An 18,882-nucleotide genomic window follows, 5' to 3' on the forward strand; every position below is an offset into this window, starting at 1 on the left:
TTAAATGAAATTTGTTAAGTGTTTACTAGGTGCCAGGCCCTGTATTAAGTACTGGGGTAGATACAATCTAATCAGGGTAATCACAGCCCATGTCCCACCTGGGGCTTCCAGTCATAATCCCCATTTTTCTGATGAGGGAACTGAAGTACAGAGAAGTGAAGTCTGGAATTGCCCCTGGTTTAGGGACAGGAAAGGCCTCTGAAGTCAGAAGGAAGGGCGGGAATAATCCGAAGACACATATGGGCCAATATAAATAGGAAAGAGCTCCCCAACGCTGGGTAGGTGTCACAAGGTGACAGGGGCAGAATTTCCTGCGAGGGAGCAGTGTGGACTAGTGGAAAGAGAATGGGGCTGAGAGTCAGAAGAGCTGGGCTCTATTCCTGGCTCTGCCACCTACATTCTAGGTGGCCATGGGCAAGTCATTTTAACTTCTCTACAAAAAGTTCCCTCATCTGCAAAAAGTGAATTTAATACCTGTGATCCCTCCTCACTGTGAGCAGGGAATGTGTCTGTTTATTGTTAAATTGTACTCTTCCAAGCGCTTAGTACAGTGCTTTGCACAGAGTAAATGCTCAATAAATATGATTGAATGAATACTTAGACTGTGAGCCATCTGTGGGACCTGATTATCTTGTATCTACCTCAGTGCTTAGTTCAGTGTGAGACACATAGTAAGCGATTAACAAAAACCACACATTATTATTAGGGAGCTTCCTCTCCCTCTGTCAGGTATATGAATTTAGTACCCTCTGGCCAACATCTAGCACTTGACATCGCCACCTGCAGAAAATCTGTATTAAACCAGATGACCAAATTGCAAAAGACTTTTGGTTGATATGGCACAGAGAGTTGGAGAGGAAAGGATGGAGTGGACCTATGAAGAAAGGCAGTCATAGTCTTTAAAACTAAGAATTGTGAGCTCCAGTGAAATGTGCTTCTTGGGCTGAGCTTGTGATAGGCGAGCAGAAAAGCAGAATGTTTCGTGGAAAGACTGAAAGAGGGCTAGGGGGATGAAACAGGCATGCAGAAAATTCCATCAGAGGCACAGTGAATCTCCTCTCAGGGTCGCACCTGGAGAGTTTCCAGTACCAGTCTCGACTACAAAAGTCAAGCAGAGGCATATCCATTCCATTCCTAGTTCGGGCAGTGGCTAGTGGGTGGAAGGCCATCTACTTCCAGTCAAAATTCCCCTGTGCTGGACAACAGCGTCATGGGAGAGAGTGGAAGGTGGAGACTGAAATTTCCTGCACGGAACGAGGCAATGGTGAAATCACTTCCATATTTTTACCAAGAAAATGCTATGGAAACACTACCAGAATGACTGCAGAAGGAGGTGGGGCGCTCTGGGAGAGATGTGTCCATGGCGTCGCTCTGGGTCAGAGACGACTCGACGGCATAAGACAATCACAGTGAAATTGCATTTTAAAATACTAAATGATGGAAGTTTCTACCTGGTTTGGTCCTTCTCAAACAATCTAGATTATAAATTCCTTGTGGGCAGGGAACATGTCTACTAACTCAGTTATATTGTACTCTCCCAAGTGCTTAGTACAGTGCTGTGCATGCAGTAAGCGCTCAAATACAATTGATTAATTGAAGCAATGGTATTTATTGAGCACTTCCTACTTACCTGTGGCTAGCCCTGACTCTTGCTGGTGACACCCTGTTTGCCTGCCATCTGGGTGTTGTCTTTCTGGTTGCCTTCCTGGTTCCTCTTTGGATCCTGGTTCCTCTTTGGACCAACCCGATTTTGCCTGCTTGGACCTCTGCCTGTGTGCTTGCATCAGCCTGTTCATTTATCCAGTCATACTTATTGAGCTCTTACCGTGCACAAAGCACTGTACTAAGTGCTTGGGAGAGAACAATACAGCAGACACATTCCCTGCCCACAATGAGCTTACAGTCTAGACCATCCTTACTCTGTTCTTACAGCCTGCAGCCTCTACCTCACACTCCTGTTCTTGCTAGGGTGTAAGTTCTTTGAAGGCAGGGATTGAGTTTGTTTATTATATTCTCCCAAACACTTCTAACAGCGCTCTGCAGGCAGTAAGTGCTCAGTAAATACTACTGAGTGTTTTGTTTTGTTGTCTGTCTCCCCTTTCTAGACTGTGAGCCCATTGTTGGGCAGAGACTGTCTCTACATGTTGCCAACTTGTAGTTCCCAAGTGCTTAGTACAGTGCTCTGCACACAGTAAGCGCTCAATAAATACACCTGAATGAATGAATGAATGATTAGGGCACTCTCTGCTATGGCTCATGAAGTCCTGCCCTCAACCTGATTATTGTCTGTCGACCCCAGCCCTCAGCACAGTACCAGCACATGGTAAGCACTTATTCATTCATTCAGTGGTATTTATTGAGTGCTTACTGTGTGCAGAGCACTGTACTAAGTGCTTGGGAATTTACCAGCTACTACTGCAACAACTGCTACTACAAGAACTAATAATGATGATGAACTCCAGACCACCTATCCTGGCAAAAAGCTCACGATAGCTAAGAATGAGGGGGTTTTCTAACTCCTCTAGTATCCAAAGAGAATAAATAGGTAGCTGAACTAGAAAGTCTCTTAAGACACCAACCGATTGGAATTAAGTTCATGTTAATTAACCTGGTGGCAACCAATATAGCTCAACTGACAACACCCAGAGGTACTGACTCATTGTTTTCTTGATAGGTGAGTCACTTTGAACTCAATTTAGTGGAAGCAGCCTTCCTCTGTCTAATTTTCAAAAGCCAGGTTCTGAGAATCTCCAACCAGAGTTATGGCTTACTACTTGCTAAGTAGATGCATGGTTTCAAATCGGATATAGCAGCTGATTGCTGTGGTTAGTGTGTCTAAACGTTGTCTTGGTAGAAGGTCATACTTGAGGCTGTAGATCTTTTACCAAAAGTGTGCTCTCTAGAGGCAATATAATGAGGATTTACTGATAGTCTCCTTTGCTGGTACACTATGAAAAATCACATTTTAAACCAAAAGCTTTTATGGTTGGTCTCTTTTATAGCCTAGCAGCCACATCTCAGTCCTGTTTTTGATCTTCTCTCCATCCCTTCCTCTTTCCTCTCCCATCCTCTTCTTCATCATCTCCCTCCAGTAGCTAGAGCCATCTGTCTCTGCCTCCCTCTATCCCTCACCCTCCTGCTTCCAGAAGTCTGCCACCTCTGCAGATTCTCTGCCCCGCAGCACTTATGTATATATCTATAATTTATTTATGTATATTAATGTGAGAAATAGAGAAGCAGCGTGGCTTAGTGGAAAGAGCACAGGTTTAGGTGGGTTCTATTCCCGGCTCTGCCACTTATCAGCTGTGAGACTCTGGCAAGTCACTTAACTTCTCTGTGCCTCAGTTACCTCATCTGTAAAATGGGGATTAAGACTCTGAGCCCCAAGTGGGACAACCTCGTTACCTTCCATCTACCCCAGGGCTTAGAACAGTGCTTGGCACATAGTAAGCCCTTAACAAATACCATCATTATTAATGTCTGTCTCCCCCTCTAGGCTGTGAGCTCACTGTGGGCAGGGAATGTGTCTGTCATTGTATTGTACTCTTTCAAGCGTTTAGTACAGTGCTTTGCACACAGTAAGAGCTTAGTGTGGCTTAGTGGAAAGAGTATGGGCTTTGGAGTCAGAGGTCATCGGTTCAAATCCCAGCTCTGCCAATTGTCAGCTGTGTGACTTTGGGCAAGTCACTTCACTTCTCTGTGCCTCAGTTACCACATCTGTAAAATGGGGATTAAGACTGTGAGCCCCCCGTGGAACAACCTGATCACCTTGTAACCTCCCCAGCGCTTAGAACAGTGCTTTGCACATAGTAAGCACTTAATAAATGCCATCATTATTTTCATAGAGGGGAAGGAGGGAACTGAGAGTGGCTGATTGTCATCACTGAGGTAATAATCATAACAATAATAACAGTATTCCTTTCCTTCAGTGGTATTTACTGAATACTTACTGTGTGCAGAACACTTTACTAAGCACTTGGGAGAGTACAGTATAACAATAAGCAGTCACATTCCCTTCTGTCAACATTGGAATGCCCTCCCTCCTCAAATCTGACAATTCCTCTCCCCTTCTTCAAAGCCTTATTGAAGGTACATCTCCTCCAAGATGCTTTCTCTAAGCCCCACTTTTCCTCATCTTCCACTCCCTTCTGCATCACCCTGACTTGCTCCCTTTGCTCTTCCCCCTCCCAGCCCCACAGCACTTATATACATATCTGTCATTTTAATTATCTGTATTGATGTCTGTCTTCCCCACTCTAGGCTGTAAACTCGCATTTGTTAAGAGGGTGGACATATATTTAATCCCTATTTTATAGGTGAGGAAACTGAGGCACAGTGAAGTAATTTGCCCAAGCTCACCCAGTAGGTAAGTGGCAGAACCAGGATTAGAACCCATTCCTCTAGCTCTCAGGCCTGGGCTCTGTCCACCAGGCCATGTTGGAAGTGACTGTGTCTGGCTCCACTCCACCTCAAACTTAGAGCCAAATGGGGCCAAGGTCATAAGAAAGCCTGAGGCTGAGGTAGGGGTGTCTTTTTTGTGGGACTAGTGATCTGAGGGATGGACTTTCCTCTAACTGCTTCCTTTTCCCCATCATTAGCATACTCCTCTTGATGTTCATTCATTCATTCACTCAGTTGTATTTATTGAGTGCTTACTGTATGCAGAGCACTGTACTAAGCGTTTGGAAAGTACAAATCGGCAACATAGAGACAGTTCCTACCCAACAACGGGCTCACAGCCTAGAAGGGGGAGACAGGCAACAAAACGAGTAGACAGGTGTCAATACCATCAGAATAAATAGAATTACAGCTATATATGCACATCATTAATAAAATAAATAGAGTAATAAATATGTACAAATAAAATGAAGTAATAAATATGTACAGATATATATACAAGTGCTGTGGGGAGGGGAAGGGGGTAGGGCAGAGGGGGGGAAATGAAGAGGGAAGGAGGAGGAGAGAAAAAAGGGGGGCTCCGTCTGGGAAGGCCTCCTGGAGAAGGTGAGCTTTCAGTAGGGCTTTGAAGGGAGGAAGAGAGCTAATTTGGTGGATGTGTGGAGGGAGGGCATTTCAGGCCAGAGGTAGGACATGGGCCAGGGGTTGACAGCGGGACAGGCGAGAACGAGGCCCAGTGAGGAGGTTAGCGGCAGAGGAGTGGAGTGTGCGGGCTGGGCTGGAGAAGCAGAGAAGGGAAGTGAGGTAGGAGGAGGCAAGGGGATGGAGAGCTTCGAAGCCGAGAGTGAAGAGTTTTTGTTTGATTCAAAGGTTGATAGGCAACCACTGGAGATTTTTGAGGAGGGGATGTTCCTAACCCTGGCTCATTCCTGAGCTCAATTTTCCTAATCTAAGAAATGGCTAGCTCCTGGGAGGGGGGAGGTCTTCCCGGTTTTGGGGGTGCAGGGGTGTGGCACCCCGAAAGATGCCATTTCTATGAGAAGCAACACAGCGTAGTGGATAGAGCCCCAGCCTGGGTTTCAGAAGGTCATGGGTTTTAATATCAGCTCCTCCACATGTCTGCTGTGTGACCTCGGGCAAGTTACTTGACTTCTCTGTGCTTCGGTTACCTCATCTGTCACACTGGGATTGAGACTGTGAGCCCTGTGTGTGACAGGGACTGTGTCCAAACCCAGTTTGCTTGCATCCACCTCAACACTTAGTACAGTGCCTGGCACATAGTAAGCACTTAAATGCCACAATTATTATTATTATTCTACTTCCAGTGACTCCAGTGAAGTCAGACCAGCTTCCGCTCAGGGCCCAGAACCCCTAAAATGCACAAGTCGGGTGGGGGGGGGGGGTGCTCCCACAGTGGGGATTTACAAATTCCCTAAATTTGTCCGCCACGGCACCTAGTTTTTGCTCTGACCCTTTGCCCATTTCAGAAGCTTTTGCTAGAAGTCATGCCACAGCCAAGCACGCCCCTACCTCCCTTCCCACACCCCTCTCCCCAGTTGCCCTGGATGACCCCTGAACTTGCTGAGTTTTCTTCCCAGGTTTAAGAGCCAGGGACTGCCGAGAATGGCGGATGTGGGTTTAGGACTCCCAGGACCTTGTGTCTGTTTATTGTTGCATTTGCACTCTCCCAAGCACTTAGTAAGGTGCTTAATAAATACGATTGACTGACTGAGAACCTGGGTTCTAATCCTGACTTCACCACTTGCTTGCTGTGTGACCTCGGGCAAATCATTCGACTGCTCTGTGCCTATGTTTGCTCAACTACAATATCTGTTCTCCCTTCAGCTTAGACTGTGAGCTCTGTGTGGGACAGGGACTGTATCCAGCCTGTTTAATTTGTATCTACCCCAGTGTTCTAGAACGGTGCTTGAAACAAAACACTTAAAAAATACTATGAGGAAAAAGACTGAGGTGGTTAAAAAAACAGAGTAGAGAGGCCATTCTCAGCTCCCCTATTGTGGCACTGAACCATAGAATTAGGAGAAACTATTAATCAATCATTTGTATCTAGTGCACTGTGCTAAGCACTTGGAAGAGTACAATACAACAGAGTTGGTAGACCTGTTCCCTGCTCACAACAAGCTTACAATCTAGAGGGGGAAACAGACACTAATATAAATAAATGGTTTCATTGCCACTGCAGGGAGAAACCAAATCGTCTATTTTCCCCTGACATGTTTTCCTAAAGCATTAGGAAATCTAAGCGTGAAACTTCCCCATCCTTTCCATACAACAGGTCTAAAAAAAACCAAGGGAATTTCAGCTGCACCAGGGAAACCAGACACTCAACCAAAAACATAGTAGCAGCACAGTACTAAACACTGTCAAAGAATTCTGTTGCTTAGGCAGCAAGCCGACCGATGTCACAGAGATGAACAATGAAGAAGAAAACCAAATCAAGATGGCTGGCCCATTCTTTGGGAGATTGTCAGACAGAATGTGCTGGCAGAGTATTAGATACCAGACCAAACTAAAGGTTTACAAAGCTGAAGTGCTGTTCAACTTTTGCTAAGACTATGCAATATGGACCACACACAAAGAGAGTCATATTTCTTGAGCCGTTCTCTCAGCATCACTTATGGGCTCAAATCAACAGCAAATGGCAAGGCAGATTCACAAAAAAATGAAGTTCTGGCATGGAGGTGGACAGGTGACATAGAAGCTACGTTCCTCCTAGTAAAACTACACTAGATGGGAAGATAGGATAACAAAACAGCTGCCCTAAGGTCAACTGAAATTGAGAAACCAAAAGCAAGAAAGAGGAAGCATTTTAAAGGAATTGGTAAAAACTGATCCTCAGACAATGCTGCACACCAGCTCAGTGACGTCGCACATGACCATGGGTCAGTTGGTAGTTATTTACTGACTTCAAGAAAGGAGTGGATCTTTTTGAATAGAAGTTTCATAAAGATCGAGAGACAAGGAAGCAAAAATGAAGAAAGCGGCAGACTAGCCTTTTTGTGAGCACAGTGTGAACTTTACCTCATGAAAAGGAGAATTACACTTTCAGTGACACCCTAAGAGGACGTCGTGAACAGGTGAATTACACTTTCAGTGACACCCTAAGAGGACAAAGGGCTTCTACATGTAACATGTCTGGTCTTTCCATGTTCCATGGGAGGGTCTGAATTTCAGTCTCTGCCATCCGAAAGATGGCTGTCTCACAGTAACGCTTCCAGCCAACTAGCATTCACTCAATCATATTGAGCGCTTACTGTGTGCAAAGCACCGTACTAAGTGCTTGAACTAGTAGTTGTGGTAGTGGTCACTGAGTACCAACTGTGTGCAACGATATAGCAGGAACAGTGTTGACAGCAAAGGATCTGTAGAGGGGGAGGACACATCTCTCTTTCTAAAAATGGTATTTGTTACATGCTTACTTTGTGCCAGGCACTGTTCTAAGCACTGAGGTAGATAAAAAGTAATCAGATCAGACAGTCTATTGCCACATGGGGATAACGGTCTTAATCCCTATTTTCCAGATGAGGTAATTGAGACACAGAGAAGTGAAGTGACATACCCAAATTACCACAACAGAAAAGCGGCAGAGCAGAGATTAGAACCCAGGTCCTTCAGACTCCCAGGTTGATGCTCTATCCACTAGGTCACTTTGCTTCTCTTGCCACTGAGCTCACTGCTGCTGTTGTAACCACCACCTTGGCCATCCTGCAACCCATTCTCTGGAGGTTTGTGAGTTAGCCAGAACCACGTTCCAGGGTGGCTACCCTGGAAATCTTTAGAGAGTGGCCTGAAGTAACCCAGAACAAGCAGTGCCCAGTGGAATTTGCATATTGGATGACTTTTTATGTGGAAATTCCAAGGCCACGACCAACTTTTTCCCTGATCATTTCTTTTTCTACTCCTCTCAGACACCCCCGATAGATGATCATTTCAAGTATGCAGTCAATGCTATTTACTGAGCACTCGGCACCCTGAACTAGGCATCTAGGAGAGTACAATAGAATAGACATGCTCCTACCCTCAAGGAGTTTACAATTTAGCAGGCGAAAGAGGTTAAAAATAGGTAGGGAAAAGAAATGGGATTTAGAGATATTTACATGTAAGTCACTTGCTAGTTTTTTTGAGGGGTTAGGACGGTCTTCTTTTCAAGACTGTAAGCTCCTTGTCGGCAGGGAATGTAGCTATGAACTCTGTTGTACTCTCCCAAGTGCTTATAATGCATACAGTAAGTGCTCAATAAATACCATTGTTTGATCGAGAAGCAGTGTGGCTTAGTGGAAAGAGCCCAGGTTTGGGAGTCAGAGGTCATGGGTTCTAATTCCAGCTCTGGCACTTGCCAGCTGTGTGACTTTGGACAAGTCACTTCACTTCTCTGTGCCTCAGTTACCTCAGCTGTAAAATGGGGATTTAGGCTGTAAGCCCCCTCTGGGGCAACCTGATAACCTTGTATCTCCCCCAGCACTTAGAACACTGCTTGGCACATAGTAAGTGCTTAACAAATACCATTATTATTCCTGATTCAGTTTCACAACCACCCTGCCCGCCACCATGCTTTGTGTGCTGTTGGCCACACGGAGACCAGAGGAAAGAGTGTGAATGGTTCTTTGAAACCCATCGCCACTACTGGGAACTCAGATCAAGAGCCTATCCTGCTGAAAGTTGGGACTCCCTATTTTCCCCCATCAACCATAAACTTACATCCCAGGGAAAGCACTTAGTACAGTGCCCTGCACACAGTAAGTACTCAATAAATACAACTGATTCATTGATTGAAAGGCTCTGTCACGTACTGGCCTATCCGTTGCTGGAGTGGCAGCAAGTTGCAGGTCTGGGCAGCAAGGAGCCAGCAATAGTAAGACTATTTGCTGAATACAGTGTAATATAGTAAGCACTTAGGAAAGTAATTCTTATGCCTGACAATAGAGAGGGATGTGTTTTCAACTATACCTGTGGATGAGATCTGGCTATCGTTAGGGTCATCTTTAAATGTAAAGGACACTGTGTTCACTCCCTGCCTCTCCTTTTGGTGGTAGTAGGAATAACAATAATAATAATAGTGATGATGATGACAATAATAGCAGATGAGTGCAGCTGAGGAAGGGAAGGCCAACTCCTTTGATTGGACCCCAATGTTGCAGGGGACTTCTTGAACGGGGGAAAGCCAGCCCTGCCTGAGAGCTATGCATTTCTCAGATTCCCATGGAGGTCTCAGCAAGAGGGGAAGTGGTTTTTGACTGGAAACTTTTAACTGGTTGCATGAACAGTGAAACCCACTACCGTGCCAAGAACAGAGTGGCAGCAGGCCTGAGTGTGTCTCATGCAAATTCCACCTGCAGCAGGAGGCATTTTTTTTCTGTCAGCTGCGGCTCTACTGAGGCAGCAGGGATGACGAGTGCCCATTCCGGAAGCCACCCACTGGCCCGGAGAAGCCCGGAGAACAGCAGGATAAACACCTCACTGCCTTCAAGTCAAGTTTCCTACCCTTAGCTTCTAAATTTGGGTGTCAGAAGGATCTGGGTTCTAATCCAGATTCCACCACTTGTCTGTTGTGTGACTTTGGAAAGTCACTTCACTACTCTGGACCTCTCAGTTCCCACATCTGTAAAATGGGAATTAAAACTGTGAGCCCATGTGGGACAAGGACTGTATCCAACCTGATTAGCTTGTATTTACCCCAGAGCTTAGACCAGTGCTTGACACATAATAAGCACTTAATAAATGCCATTATTCATTCATCCAATCGTATTTATTGAGTGCTTACTGTGCGCAGAGCTTGGGAAGTACAAGTTGGCCACATATAGAGACGGTCCCTACCCAACAACGGGCTCACAGTCTAGAAGGGGGAGGCAGACAATAAAACAAAACATATTAACAAAATAAAATAAATAGAATAGTAAATATGTACAAGTAAAATAGGGTAATAAATCTGTACAAACATATATGCAGGTGCTGTGGGGAGGGGAAGGAGGTAGGGTGGGGGGATGGGGTGGGGGAGGAGGGGAAAAGGAAGGAGAGGGCTCAGTCTGGGAAGGCCTCCTGAAGGAGGTGAGCTCTCAGTAGGGCTGTGAAGGGAGGAAGAGAGCTAGCTTGGTGGATGTGGGGAGGGAGGGCATTCCAGGCCAGGGGGAGGACGTGGGCTGGGGGTCGATGGCGGGACAGGCGAGGATGAGGCCCAGTGAGGAGGTTAGCGGCAGAGGAGCGGAGGGTGTGGGTTGGGCTGTAGAAGGAAAGAAGGGAGGTGAGGTAGGAGGGGGCGAGGGGATGGAGAGCTTGAAGCCGAGAGTGAGGAGTTTTTGCCTGATGCGTAGGTTGATTGGTAGCCACTGGAGATTTTTGAGGAGGGGAGTATCATGCCCAGAGCGTTTCTGCACAAAGATGATCCGGGCAGCAGCGTTAAGTATAGACTGTAGTGGGGAGAGACAGGAGGATGGGAGATCAGAGAAGAGGCTGATGCAGTAATCCCGTCCGGATAGGATGAGAGATTGAACCAGCAGGGTAGCGGTTTGGATGGAGAGGAAAGGGCGGATCTTGGCGATGTTGCAGAGGTGAGACTGGCAGGTTTTGGTAACGGATTGGATGTGAAGGGTGAACAAGAGAGAGGAGTCGAGGATGACACCAATGTTGCGGGCTTGTGAGACTATCATTATCATTAGTATTCTTATTATTATTACAAATAATAATAAGCCTGATGGACCTCTCATCCCATTGGTCAGTACCTGGGTTTCCTGCCCTCCCAGCAGAAAGGCATTGGCTTTTCGGTCTCTATGGGAACCCCATAATATTTGTTAAGCACTGACTATGTGCCAGTCACGGTACTAAGGAGCGTGGCCTAGAGAAGCAGCATGGCCTAGCAGATAGAGCACTGGCCTGGGAGTCAGAAGGACCTGGGTTCTAGTCCCGGCTCTGCCACTTGTCTGCTGTGTGACCTTGGGCAAATAACTTCACTTCTCTGTGCCTCAGTTACCTCATCTGCCAAATGGGGATTAAAACTGTGAGCCCCTGGTGGGACAGGGACTATGTCCAATCTGATTACCTTGTATCTAGCCTAGTGCTCAGAACAGCACTTAACAAATGCCATAAAAAGCACTAGGCTAGATACAAAATAATCAAGTCCCACATGGAGCACACAGTCTAAGAAGGAGGAAGATCAGGTATTGAATCCCCATTTTACAGATGAAGAAACTGAAGCAGAGAGAGATGAAGTGACTTGCCCAAGAGAAGTTCCCTAGATGTTATTGTTCTGGAGTGGAGAAAGGGGGAGCTGAGGAAAATGGGGCAGAAGGGTGAAAGGGTGAGGGGAGAGGGTAACAGCCAGGTGAACACTGGCCTGTTCCCATCACTCGATTTAGCTGGCGGGAGACCCCCATACCCTTTGCTTTGCCAGAGGAAAAGGAGGGCACAGAAGTGGCATGAAGAAATTAGCTCCCCCACCGCGGCCCCGTACCTTCTTTTTCTGGGTCAGCTCCTTCTCGCTGGCATTGGAGGGTTTGCGCCGTAACATGGCTCCGTTGTTTTCAGAGAAAACTTCTCCCAGTCAGTGGAAACAGAAGCTGGTCTGCTTGCCCTGTCTGGCCCCGTCCCAGAAGAAGCATCGGGCGCTTCATTTACCAAAGGCTCTGGTCTTTGCAAGTTGGGGGAGGGGGAGGGTGGGGGTGGTGATAGGGGTGGTTAGTTAGACACTGACTTAATAACGGAAGCCACATGATCAGCCATACAACAGTTACTGTCTTCGACGGAATAGGAGGAAGTCCCAGACAACCCCCTGCGGAAATTCTTAGGGTCAAATCTAAGTAGGACAGCACCTGGGGGAAGCGACCAGAAAAAGTCCCCCAGGTGTCAGTCCCTTGGGTGGCCCACATTGCAGCCTGGCCTGCTCTCCGAGGACCGCGGCCAGGAGGTTGGATCGGTAGCTGTCTGGGGCCATGATGTCTCTCCTGGCTTTGTATTTGAAGCTTCCCCAAGGACAATCCTCTCCCACACTGGAGTTGTTTTTAACCAGAGGGGTGGAGTCTCCTCGACCAATGAGACCCACAGACGGGGGCGCTGACCAACAGTGGGGAGGGTGGGCTGCCGTGATGGAAAGGATGCCCTCGGGACACCCACCCAGTGGAAAAGGCTGGATAAGCCTGGGCCTTGAAAGGGGCTTTCATCACCTCCTCCAGGAGGTCTTCCCAGACTGAGCCCCCCTTTTCCTCTGCTCCTCCTCCCTATCGCCCCGACTCCCTCCTTCTGCTCTAGCCCTCTTCCCGCCCCACAGCACTTGTGTATATATGTACATATTTATTATTCTATGTATTTGATTAATGATGTGTATATATCTATAATTCTATTTATTTATATTGATGCCAGTCAACTTGTTTTGCTTTGTTTTCTGATCTGTCTCCCCCCTTCTAGTCTGTGAGCCCGTTGTTGGGTAGGGATTGTCTCTATTTGTTGCCAAATTGTACTTTCCAAGAGCTTATTACAGTGCTCTGCGCACAGTAACCACTCAAACACGATTGAATGAATGAATCACTAATCCTGCAAGAGGGCACCAAAGAACAGGCCAGGCTCTGAGTCCACTGGAGGGAACAGAGAGGGCACTCGGAAGCGTGGCTTAGTGGATAGAGCCCGGGCCCGAGAGTCAGAAGGTCCTGGGTTCTAATCCAGCTACACCACTTGCCTGCTGTGTGATCTTGGGCAAGTCACTTCACTTCTCTGGGCCTCAGTTACCACATCTGTAAAATGGGGTTTCAGAGTGTGGGCCCCATAGAGGACAGGGCCTATGTTCAAGCTGAATGACTTGTATCTACCCCAGCGCTTAAAACAGTACTTGGCACTTAGTAAGTACCATAATAATTATTATTATTACTATTAAGTGGGAAAGTCCGACAGTGAGGGAGTATGGGCAAGGCTCACGTGCTGGAGTGTGAAAGGAGAGAGGTTCCGCAGAAGAAATCACAGAGGGTTGAGTAAACTAGCTGTTACCCTCCAGCAAAAGCAGCATGGCTTAGTGGAAAGAGCCCAGGCCTGGGAAGCAGAGGACCTGAGTTCTAATCCTGCTCCACCACTTGCTTGCTGGGTGATCTTGGGCGAGTTGCTTCACTTTTCTGACACCTGTTTCCATGGCTGAAAAATGAAGATTAAATACATGTTCCCCCTACTTAGCATGTGAGTATCATGTGGAACAGGCTCAGTGGAAAGAGCACGGGCTTTGGAGTCAGAGGTAATGGGTTCAAATCCCAGCTCCACCAATTGTCAGCTGTGTGACTTTGGGCAAGTCATTTAACTTCTCTGGGCCTCAGTTAACCTCATCTGTAAAATGAGGATTAAGACTTTGAGCCCCCGTGGGCAACCTGATCACCTTGTAACCTCCCCAGCACTTAGAACAGTGCTTTGCACATAGGAAGCACTTAATAAATACCATTATTATTATTATCTCAACATCTCATATCTACCTCAAAATTTAATACAATGCTTGGCACACAGTGAGCATTTTACAAGGACAGCTGTGATAATTAGCAATAATTAGCAGAGAGTAGAAAGGCAGAACAAAAGCAGTTAATGGAATGAATTCCTTTTAGCTGGCAATCCCTATGACTTAACCATGCCCTTGGCTTCCCTGAAGCATCAGGTCTCCCACCTAGCTTTCATTTTTGACCACCCCCATGACGAGAGAGTTCTTTCTCTTTCAAACTGAGCTGTAAAGAAAACTCCCTCTAGGCTATAAGCTCCTTCTAGGCAGGGAATATGTCTACCAACTCTCCTCTTTTGTACTCTCCCAAATGCGTAGTCCAGTGCTTTGCACACAGTAAGTGCTCCATAAATACCACTGATTACCCATCCCTAACTCTTTGGCAATTCTAAGTAATTGAGAATCACTCCTTTCTATCCTTCAGGGATTTCTCATACATTAACTGGGGGTGTCCCCAAGTTTGCCCCCTTAACATTTAGATGCAATGATGAACTCAGGGAGGGCAGAGGAATCAGCACTCTAGACTGTAAACTCGTTGGAGGCAGGGAATATATCTGTTGCCTAGTTTTGTTTTACTCTTAAATGCTTAGTATACTTGGGGGAGTACAAAAGGGCAGAGTTGGTAGACATGTTCCCTGCCTAGAAGGACCTTATAGCCTAAAGAGAGTTTTCTTTACAACTCAGTTTGAAAGAGAAAGAACTCTTCTGTCACGGGGGGTGGTCAAAAATGAAAGCTAGGTGGGAGACCTGATGCTTTGCACAGAGTAAGTCCTCAATAGATACAATTGACTGAAATCCATCCCATTCATTGAGCACAATCTATGGGGAGAATACTATACTAAACACAAGTGATCTGTGCTGTGCTCTTTAAAGGCCTGTACTTTAGGCACTGCAGCCCCCTTCAGTGATCCACTGAGAGAAGCTGCATGGCTCAGTGGAAAGAGCACGGGCTTTGGAGTCAGAGGTCATGGGTTCAAATTCCAGCTCCACCAGTTGTCAGCTGTGTGACTTTGGGCAAGTCACTTAACTTCTCTGTGCCTCAGTTACCTCATCTGTAAAATGGAGATTAAGACTGTGAGCCCCCGTGGGACAACCTGATCACCTTGTAACCTCCCCAGCACTTAGAACAGTGCTTTGCACATAGGAAGCACTTAATAAATGCCATTATTATTATTATTTTTATTATCCACCAATCCATAACATTTAACAGTGCTGGAAAATGTCTGGGTGGTCAGCAGCCGCAGTGCTTCGCACAGTGAGAAGGAACATGGCCTAGCGGAAAGAGCAAGGGCCCAGGAGTCAGAGAATCTAGACTCTAACCACAGCTTTGCAACTTGCCTGCCATGTGACCTTGGACAAACTACTTTGCTGTGCCTCAGGGCCCTCATCAGTGAAGTGGGGATTCAATACCTATTCTCTCTCCTGCTTCAACTGGGAGTCCCATGGGGGACAAAGACTGAGTCAAAACTGATCTTGTACAAAGTGTTTGGCACTTAGTAAACACTTAGCAAATACCGTCATTATTATAGTAACTACTTAAATACTGTAGTTATCATCACTCAAAATATGCTAACATTTTATCTAGTCACTTGTCCCCAGGATGTTTGGGAGGCTTGATTCCCTCCTCCCCTAGTTCTGCCAAAGTCTGTGTGTCATTCCACATTTGGGCCTAGGGGTAGTAAGTTTCTCTCACCTAATTAGAACTGGCCCACAGCATCAAGAGCCAAGCAGGAAAGTCCAGTGGTTAAAAAAAGTCCATTATCAGCCACACTGCTAAAATCAGAGACCCCATAAGACCACAAACAAAGAGAGATAGGTCCTAACAGGATAGAGAAGCAACAGGGAAGGAGGAGTCTAACCTAGAAAAGGGAGAAGCTACCCACCAAAAAGAAGGGGAAGTAACACCTGAAAGCTCTTTATAGGACCCTAATGAAGACTGCCTTCAGGTGGGCCTGTGAGGCATTACTTTGCATACAGTAAGTGCTCAATAAATTCATTCATTCATTCATTCTGTTGTATTTATTGAGTGCTTACTGTGTGCAGAGCACTGTACTAAGCACTTGGGAAGTACAAATTGGCAACATATAGAGATGTTCCCTACTCAACAATGGGCTCACAATCTAGAAGGGGGAGTCAGACAAAACAAAACAAGTAGACAGGTGTCAATACCATCAGACAAAACAAAACAAGTCGACAGGTGTCAATACCATCAGAATAAATAGAATTATAGCTATATACACATTATTAATAAAATAGAGTAATAAATATGTACAAATAAAATAGAGTAATAAATATGGTGTAGGGGCTTGGTTTCTGACACACCACTGACCTAATTGTCTTATATCTATCGTAGTGCTTGGTGCAGAGAAAGCCCCTCATAGATACCACTGTGGTTATTATTAATGTTGTAATTGTTATAGAGAAGCAGCTTGGTGTAATGGATAAAACACAGGTCTGGGAGTCAGAAGGTAATAGTCCTAATCCAGGCTCTGCCACTTGTTTGCTGCGTGATCTCTGAGGAACTTCTCCGTGCCTCAGTTATCTTATCTGCAAAATGGGGAATGAAGCTGTGAACCCCACATGGGATAGGGACTGTGTCCAACTCGATTTGCTTGTATCCACCCCAGTGCTAAGTACAGTGCCTGGCACATAGTGCTTAAATACCATCATTATCATTATTATTATTACTGGGTCCATGAGGCTACTCCCTTCATATTTGGTCTTAATAATAACAATAATTGTGAGGCACATGTGAAGTCACACACACTATGCTGGCATTTAGCATGGTCTGATGGCCACCACATGTCCATCACATGGCCACCATTTTGTGGAAATCCACTTAAATTTGGTCCAATCCTAGAGGGTTCCTTCGGTGTATACTGATCCTCCCAATTGGATCCATGTTTTTGCCTTCCCTTCCCAGGTCCACAGGAAGTCTGATGCAGCATTTGAATCATTGAACTTCACAGCAGGAGCTGTGGTGGAGAGAGGTTTGATGGCGCAAATAAGAAACTGGACATAAAAAAATTAAGCACCGTATCAGAAGCAGACAAGAGACAAGCCTGATGAAAACTGAGCTACCTAGTATTATAGAAGACCCCTGGCTCCCGCTACCCATCTAAATCCCTTTTTAATGGTATTTGTTAAGTGTTTCCTGTGTCAAACACCATTCTAAGCACTGATGTAGTTACAGGTTAATTAAGTCAGATGTAGTTCCTGTCCTGCATGGAACTCACAGTCTAAGTAGGAGGGAGAACGAGTATTTAATCCCCATTTTACAGTTGAGGAAACTGAAGCAAAGAGAAGTGACTTACCCAAGGTCACCGAGCAGACAAGTGGTGCAGCTGGGATTAGAACACCGGTCCTTTGACTCCCAAGCCCGTGCCCTTTCCTGTAGCCCACACTGCTCCTCAGCATGAGTCTTGTATAATCATTAACTTATCCCTTTAGTATCTCTTGTCTAGCATGAACTCAGCATTGGGTTGGTGGGGTCTGCCACAGATGTCATGAGGGCTTGTGGGTGGGGGGGCTGTTAGGGGCTGAAGAACCCCAACATGAACCTCCCCCCCTCACCCAACCTCCCCCAGGCTACTTCCTCTTTGCAGATAGTTGTAGGACCAGACCTAGTCAAAAGACCCAATGGATCTTCAGTCAAGTGTGTGGATTTTTAGTTATTGGATTTCCTGTGTGGTGCTGGTAATAGAACTCAAGCAAGGACTGGAAAAAAGAGGTGATAGTGCCTGGCAAATGTTTTATATTTATCTGCAAGACCTCTTTAACGTCCTTTGTTTCTCATTCTTGGTTTTTTCCCTTCTTTTACCACTGTAAGTATGATTTTATCTTCAGCTAGCAAACAGGAAGCTACCTATATCCGGAGTATAAAACTACATGGAGTTCTAAGAAAATTTCGTCAAATGGAGCCTTTCCTGGGAGGGTGAGAAAGGCAGAAGGGGTGAAGGCGAGAGAGGATGGCTGGGCCCTTGAGCAGGGAGGGTGAGCGGGTCGGAGGGTGCCCAGTAGTGGGACGGGGTTGTGGGGGTTTCTTTCCCACACCAGGCAGGGTCTGAAACACCACTTCCAGGGAACCTGTGCACTCCAGGAATCCTTTCCCAAAAATGTAGCCCACTGCCCTCATCTGTCATGGCCCTGCAGCTGAGGACAGTCAGTCAGTCTGTCAGTCAGTCAATTGTATTTATTGAGCATTTACTGTGTGTGGAGCACTGTATTAAATGCTTGGGAGAGTACAACACAAAAATAAACAGATATGTTCCCTGTCCCTGCAATGAGCTTGCAGTTTTGTGGGGCAGACATTAATAGAAATAAATAAATGACAAATATGGACATAAGTGTTGTGGGGTTGGGAGGGGGGATGAATAAAGGGAGCAAGTCTGGGTGACCCTGAGGGAGTGGGAGAAGATGAAAGCAGGGCTTAAGTCAGGGAAGGACTCTTGGAGATGTACCTTCAGTAAGGCTTTGAAGGGGGGAGAGTAATTATCTGTCGGGTATGAGGGAGAGCATTCCAGACCAAAGGTCTGCAGCTGAGGTAAGGGAAAGCACCCTATAGCTCAGTGTTAAATCCCCTCAGAGCTGAAGCCAGGCGACACTGCCTCTGCCCACACTGTGGCCCAGAATCCTCCTTATTTTTTACAGTATTTGTTAAGCACTTACTATGCGCCAGGCACTGTACTAAGATAAATACGGGTTAATCAAGCTGGACGCAGTCCCTGTCCCACATGGGGTTTACAGTCTTCATCCCCATTTTACAGATGAGGTCACTGAGGCACAGGGAAGCAAAGTGACTCGCCTAAGGTCACACGGCAGGCAAGTGGAGGATCCGGAAGTAGGACCCAGATCCTTCTGACTCCTAGGCCTGTACTCTGTCCACTAGGTCATGCCTTGCACATAGTAAGCACTTAACAAGTACCCCACCTACTATTATTTAGCTCTACTGAGATGGCCCACAACATCCAGTGGACCCTGACTGTTCCTTTGTCTTTGATTTGAAGAGA

At 46.2% G+C, this 18,882-nt stretch overlaps 1 protein-coding gene across 2 annotated transcripts in view; it reads right to left on the reverse strand.

Annotated features, from left to right (window-relative positions):
* The window catches only part of SASH3 (SAM and SH3 domain containing 3), a 31,397-nt gene extending 19,327 nt beyond the window's left edge, over positions 1-12,070 (reverse strand). The window contains exon 1 of one of the 2 annotated variants that reach the window (XM_038748048.1): positions 11,864-12,070. In XM_038748048.1, coding sequence (XP_038603976.1) covers positions 11,864-11,920 — 57 coding nt within the window. In that variant the 5' untranslated portion in view covers positions 11,921-12,070. The remainder of the gene's footprint in view (positions 1-11,863) is intronic. The other variant, XM_038748047.1, reaches the window with a different exon arrangement.
* Positions 12,071-18,882: the final 6,812 nt, after the last annotated feature.

Source organism: Tachyglossus aculeatus, chromosome 6, assembly GCF_015852505.1.
Source record: "Tachyglossus aculeatus isolate mTacAcu1 chromosome 6, mTacAcu1.pri, whole genome shotgun sequence".
NCBI lineage: Eukaryota > Metazoa > Chordata > Mammalia > Monotremata > Tachyglossidae > Tachyglossus > Tachyglossus aculeatus.